Source organism: Astatotilapia calliptera, chromosome 15 (assembly GCF_964374335.1).
Source record: "Astatotilapia calliptera chromosome 15, fAstCal68.1, whole genome shotgun sequence".
In the NCBI taxonomy this organism is placed as follows: Eukaryota; Metazoa; Chordata; class Actinopteri; order Cichliformes; family Cichlidae; genus Astatotilapia; species Astatotilapia calliptera.
This window is the reverse complement of record NC_137436.1, coordinates 26,311,065-26,317,887: the sequence shown is the minus strand read 5'-3', so window position 1 is coordinate 26,317,887 and position 6,823 is coordinate 26,311,065. Positions and strand designations below refer to the sequence as shown.

Below are 6,823 nucleotides of genomic sequence, written 5' to 3'. Positions count from 1 at the left end.
CAGTTATGCAATTTGAGACAATTTTATGGTTCAAGTTACAATGAATAAGTGAAATACTTTATTGTTAATATATGTGTGTGATGTAATGTATGTTGTTGGCTGGAACTACATTTACAAGGGTTACAGAATGTTTCTGGGGTGGAACCAATGTTTAGTCTGTTGTTTGGGGTGACAATATTTTCAGTTACACGCCACACTCGGTAGAGCGCAGCATGCTTTTCGTCTCTCTCTGGTGGTGGTAGAAACATGTAGACGCATGCAACGGAGTGTTCGACTATGGGAAAGAGTGACACTACAAGAAGCGTTTCATTTAACCCCTGCAAGTTAATGCGGCCAATGAGGTATGCAATTTGTATATGTTGTGATAGAAAATAAGATGTTTGTTTGTGATAGAGCGAGCGAGTTTATGGTAACCACGTGTATATGTTAGCATTTTGTGAAGGTAAATTGTAAGCATTTGTGTTGTTTAATGATGTACCTTATTGTTTATTCTCTATGAGAACAATGTACGGCGGAAATTGATTATTTTATGTTGTTGTACAGTTCTCACGGCATCGTTACGGCATCTCTGGTGGCATCGTTGGTGGCGCCCGTGTGCAATAAATGCCAGTAAATCAAGAACGCCTTGTGTTCGTTTTTCAACTTGGAGGGAGTTACAGTGAGAACTCAGTCTGCTCGGCATGAGGCGAGGAGACGAGTAGCGGTGTCGTCATCCACTGAGCAAGAAGAAATTCATCGCACGCTAGCATCAGACAGATAAGACTATGCATACGCCAGTTAACCTAAGCAGCAAACAGTTGAAGTTTACATGGACGATCCTTTAAGTGATGCATTTAAAACAAGTTAAATGTTAAGAAGTGGGTCAACTTTGACGACTGTTTAACGGAACACTGTAAGAACTGAAAGTAATCTGGTGCTCTGCATATCTCCTTTCTAAGTTCATGGTTCTGTCTAATAAGATTTTTTATAGGTGAAGTCATTTTACCTATTCGTGTTATTTGGATGCTAGAAGTGTTGTAGAATTAAGTGCTGCGTCGTATGTGTTGTTGGTTTAGGAACAAAGTTCACCATATTTATACGACTCAAGATGGTATTCATTCAGATATTTTATTAAGGTTTAAGGTGTTGTAAAATCTTGAAGGTATTATCCATTCTTGATGTTTTGGACAAGTTCACCTAAAGACAAGGTTAAGCTTGTAGCTATTAATATTTCAGGCAATTGAGCTGGTCTGTTGTTAAACCGCATGTCTGTTAAAGGTATAGCTAGAATTTATTTTGTGCCAAGTAATAAGTAAACATCGCAGAATGGATCAAACAACTGAATATGAAACTAAGAACGGCGACTTACTTGAGGATAGTAGTGCCACAAATGTACAGCAGTCATGTGAAGAAGAGCCACGAAGAAGTCAAAGACCTCGAAAGCTTACTGAAAAGGCTCAGCAACTGCATGATGATAAGTCAAAAAAACTTCAGCATCGTTTCACTACAACTTATGATAAATGGAAAGCAAACGCCAAGCAAGCTAAGAAAATGATAAAGGGAGCCCCCTCTGTTGAGGTTGTGAAGGATTTGATGTGTAAGTTAAGTTGTGCATCAGCAGATGTGAAACACGCATATGAAGATTTGCGCAAATGTGCTTCCCCAGACAGTGAGATCCGTCGTAGGGCAGACACCTGTGACGCGGTATCCAAAATAATCTTGGACAATGCAACCACTTACCTTCAGAATAAAGATAACGAAGACGTTCAGATAGAGGATTTAGTCTGGCCTGAGTCTAGTTCAGTGTTTTCATCTTCAGCTTCTCAAGGCACAAGTAAGGGCTCTCAAAGAAGTCTAAGCTCTGCAAGCAGTTCCAGCATAAAGTCACAAAAGTCAAGCCTTTCCTCCATTAAGAGACAAGAGGCCGTAGCAGAGCTAGCTGCTACACAAGCTGCACTAAAGGTCCTGCAAGAGATAGAATGTGAGCAACAAGAACTTGAAAGTCTTGAAGAAGAAAATCGAAAGAAGATTGCATTACAAGAGGAAGAAAATGTGGCAAGAAAGAAAGCACTGGAAGAGAAACGCAGACAAATAGAGCGCTTACAGACTGTTAAGGAGCTAAGTGCGGCTAAGGCACGACTCCAAGTTTATGAACAAGACATAAGCTCGGATGAGGAAATAACAGAGTTACTTCATAACCACGCAGCTCAACAACATAGATCTCCAGGAGTTGTAAGGAGTCCACGTGAGCATCCCGTGATACACCAAGCAGATAGTATCACAGTCCTCGCTGAAGCAATAGCAGAGTCTATTAATGTAAGCCGTCTCCCAACACCTGAACCATCTATCTTCATGGGTGATCCACTAAGGTATAGCGATTGGAAGATGTCATTTCAAACCCTGATAGGCAGGAAAAACATTCCAGTAGGGGAAAGAGTCTATTACCTTCGTAAATATGTTGGCGGACCTGCAAAAAAGGCCATTGAAAGCTACTTCCTATTAGGAACGGATACAGCTTACAACTCAGCATGGGACATCCTGGAAGAAAGGTTTGGAAGTTCATTTGTGATAGCTAAAGCTTTCAAGGATAAGCTTGCCGCATGGCCCAAAATCGGACCCAAAGACAGTGTTGAGCTGAGGGATTTTTCAGACTTCCTTAGAGGCTGCCAGGCTGCAATGTCCCAGATTAAGGGTCTGGAAGTATTGAACGACTGTGATGAAAATCAAAAACTTCTAACAAAACTGCCAGATTGGCTGGTGGCCAGTTGGAATAGGAAGGTGATTGAGATAGAAGAAACTTGTAATGTGTTTCCTACTTTCAGTCAGTTCGTGGAATTCATCACAAAGGAAGCAAAAATAGCTTGCAACCCAGTGACTTCTCTTCATGCCCTGAAGTTTAATGATGGTGAAAAGGTAAAGATAACAAAGGCACGAAACATTGGTGCAAAGGTGCTTGCGAGCAACTCTGAAGAGAATGCAGAACGTAAGAAATGCACTTTTTGTGAAAGATGCAATCATGGCATACAGACATGCTGGAAGTTCAGGGAAAGACCAGTTGAGGAACGCGTTAAGTTTGTTCAGACAAGGAAGTTGTGCTTTGGATGTTTACAACCAGGACATCTCTCAAGGACCTGCAAAAGAAGGAGTCTTTGTGAGACATGTAAGGAAAAACACCCAACATGTTTACATGAAGACCGTGAAAGAGCAACCAGAAGAGAGAAAGGCAGTGATGAGCATGGGGAGAGTGTAAAAAACTCGAAATATGCTAAGTCAACGGAAGGAACAGAGAGCAAACATACTCCTGAACCATCAAATGAAGCCACGTCAAACAGAGTAGTGCAAGGTATGGACAGCATGTACTCCTCTACGGTTGTCCCAGTTTGGCTATCTACATCAAGTAACCCAGAGAATGAAATTCTTGTATATGCACTACTTGACAACCAAAGCGATACCACATTCATTATGCAAGATAAGGCAGAAGCTCTGGAAATGAAAGGGGAGGCTGTGCAGTTAAAACTCTCCACACTTTCATCCAGAAATACAATCATCCCGAGTCAAAGGTTAGTTGGACTGCAGGTGAGAGGTTTCTATTCATCAAAGAAGATTTCTCTCCCTGTAACCTATTCAAGAGAGTTCATCCCTGCCAATCTAAGTCACATTCCTACACCAAGAACGGCAAGAGCTTGGACACACCTAGAGCATCTTGCAGAGGAGATTGCTCCATTGATTGAGTGCGATGTAGGGCTTCTCATAGGATACAACTGTCCACAGGCTTTGCTGCCCCGAGAGGTCGTCCCAGGTAAAGACAATGAGCCATTTGCTCAAAGGACAGATCTTGGATGGAGCATAGTCGGTTGTGTTAGCCCATGTGTCGACTATGGTGATGCTATAGGAAGCAGTCACAAGATTGTCATGAAGTCAGTGAAACCTCACCTCCAGACATCTAAGAAGCTCACAAACGAAGTGAAATATATATGTCGAACCCAAGTCAAGGAGTTCATTTCACCGCCAGATGTGCTGAGGATGCTTGAGTCTGACTTCAGTGAGAGAAGAGTAGAGGATGCTAATCTATCTCAGGAAGACTTGCGTTTCCTAACCATCATGGAAGAAGGAATCAAAATCAAGGCGGATGGTCACTGTGAAATGCCGCTCCCCTTCAAGAAAGATCGACCAAATCTCCCAGACAATAAGACGTGTGCAGTCCATAGGCTTCGATGTTTGAAAGGAAGATTTGAAAAGAACAAACAATATCAAAGGGACTACACGACCTTTATGAGTGAAATCATAACAAATGGGGATGCAGAAAAGGTCCCAAGAGGAGAAATTAACAACAGTCCTGTGTGGTACATTCCTCATCACGGGGTGTATCACCCACACAAGCCAGGAAAAATACGGGTTGTATTCGACTGCTCAGCAAGATTTGAAGGCGTGTCACTAAATGATCACCTTCTTACCGGACCAGAATTAACGAACAGCCTGATAGGTGTTCTCTGTCGCTTTCGCAAGGGACAAGTTGCCATAATGTGCGATATCGAGCGTATGTTCCATCAGTTTCACGTCAAAGCAGAGGACCAGGACTACTTGAGATTTCTCTGGTGGGACGATGGAAACTTCCAGGCTCAACCATCAGTCTATCGCATGCGAGTGCATCTATTTGGAGCTGCCTCTTCCCCTGGTTGTGCAAACTTTGGGTTGAAACATGTTGCTGCCCAAGGACATGGTCACTACAGTGAAACGACCATTCAGTTCATTGAACGAAACTTTTACGTGGACGATGGGCTCACAAGTGTCGCAACCAAGGATGAAGCCATTAAGTTAGTAAAGGAAGCAAGGCAACTCTGCAGTGCTGGCAAACTGCGAATTCACAAATTCATTTCTAACGATCATGAGGTACTTGCATCCATTCCAGAGAGTGAACGTGCAGATTCAGTACGAAACCGCAACTTGGTTCTTGGTGAGTCCCAAATTGAGAGAGCTCTGGGAATCAAATGGTGCATTGTTGCAGACCAGTTCCATTTCAGAGTGATTGTGGATGAACGCCCACTTTCCAGAAGAGGAGTCTTATCAACTGTGGCATCCATCTATGACCCTCTCGGCTTTGTGGCACCATTTGTTCTGGTTGGAAAGCAAATACTCCAACAGATGTGTCAAGACAAGGTTGGATGGGATGAACCACTGTCAGAAGAGCTCAAACCACGGTGGGAGTCTTGGCTATTGGATTTAAGGAACCTGGCTAATGAATTCTGGACCAGATGGAAAGGGGAATACTTGCTGAATCTTCAGCAGAGAGGAAAATGGTACAAGGCACGGAGAAATGCTAAGATCAACGACATTGTGGTGCTGATGGACAATAGTCTACCCAGAAATGAGTGGAAGTTGGCCAAGGTAACCAAGGTGTACCCTAGTGAGGATGGAATCATTAGGAAACTCGAGCTGCTAATCAGTGATGCGACATTGGATGACCAAGGAAAAAGAGTTAACAAGCCAGTGTATCTTGAAAGACCTATCCACAAAACAGTTACCCTACTTGAAGCTGAATAGTTCAGAATTCTTGTCTCTGTGATCTATGTGACTAAGGGACTGTATACACTTGCCTTTACAACGAGGTTCAGTTGAAAAATCATTAATGATTTGGTGGGAGTGTGGCTGCCGTCAGCAGCAGTTATGCAATTTGAGACAATTTTATGGTTCAAGTTACAATGAATAAGTGAAATACTTTATTGTTAATATATGTGTGTGATGTAATGTATGTTGTTGGCTGGAACTACATTTACAAGGGTTACAGAATGTTTCTGGGGTGGAACCAATGTTTAGTCTGTTGTTTGGGGTGACAATATTTTCAGTTACACGCCACACTCGGTAGAGCGCAGCATGCTTTTCGTCTCTCTCTGGTGGTGGTAGAAACATGTAGACGCATGCAACGGAGTGTTCGACTATGGGAAAGAGTGACACTACAAGAAGCGTTTCATTTAACCCCTGCAAGTTAATGCGGCCAATGAGGTATGCAATTTGTATATGTTGTGATAGAAAATAAGATGTTTGTTTGTGATAGAGCGAGCGAGTTTATGGTAACCACGTGTATATGTTAGCATTTTGTGAAGGTATATTGTAAGCATTTGTGTTGTTTAATGATGTACCTTATTGTTTATTCTCTATGAGAACAATGTACGGCGGAAATTGATTATTTTATGTTGTTGTACAGTTCTCACGGCATCGTTACGGCATCTCTGGTGGCATCGTTGGTGGCGCCCGTGTGCAATAAATGCCAGTAAATCAAGAACGCCTTGTGTTCGTTTTTCAACTTGGAGGGAGTTACAGTCTCAATGTTTCCTGTTTTATTTTGAAAGAGTCTGGTGTTCTTTGTTCATTGTATTTCGTTTTCACTTCCCCTATCCTGTCATTAGGTTCATGTGTGTCAGCTGTTCTTCCTCGTGTGTTTCCACTTCCCCTGATCATCCCTGTGGGTATTTAGTCTCTGTGTTTCATTCAGTCTGTGTTGCATTGTCTGTTATCATTCCTGTCACTCTAGCTACACGTCATGAGTCATAGTTTTTCGAACTCTGTTACTAGTCATGTTCATAGTAATCTGCTCCTGTCATGTTTTCATAGTCTTTCATGTACCAATCCAGAATTCTGTTCTTAGCTTTTTCATGTTGTGTTCATAGCTCATAGTTACAGTTCAAGTCAGAGTCTTAGTTTGTCTTAGTCTTTAGTTGTTTCCCAGTTTAGGCTCTTTGTTTAGGTCATTGCCTTAGTTTATTTTTGGCTATTTTTGCTTTAATGTTTACCGGCCCTAATAAAGGCTGGCTTTGAGTTTAGTAAAAGTTTTGCCTCCTTCGTCTGT

At 42.2% G+C, this 6,823-nt stretch overlaps 1 protein-coding gene and 1 long non-coding RNA gene across 2 annotated transcripts; both read left to right on the top strand.

Moving 5' to 3' along the window:
* The first annotated feature begins 94 nt into the window (after positions 1 to 94).
* Positions 95 to 618, top strand: LOC145420331 (uncharacterized). The gene is made up of 2 exons (XR_013901629.1): positions 95 to 341; positions 544 to 618. It is a non-coding gene; the product is annotated as an uncharacterized LOC145420331 (long non-coding RNA).
* Positions 619 to 3,706: 3,088 nt separating this feature from the next.
* On the top strand, positions 3,707 to 6,256 carry LOC145420329 (uncharacterized). The gene is made up of 2 exons (XM_080289468.1): positions 3,707 to 5,979; positions 6,182 to 6,256. The coding sequence occupies exon 1, from the start codon at positions 3,892 to 3,894 to the stop codon at positions 5,518 to 5,520; it is 1,629 nt and encodes a 542-aa protein (XP_080145594.1). The 5' UTR covers positions 3,707 to 3,891; the 3' UTR covers positions 5,521 to 5,979; positions 6,182 to 6,256.
* Positions 6,257 to 6,823: the final 567 nt, after the last annotated feature.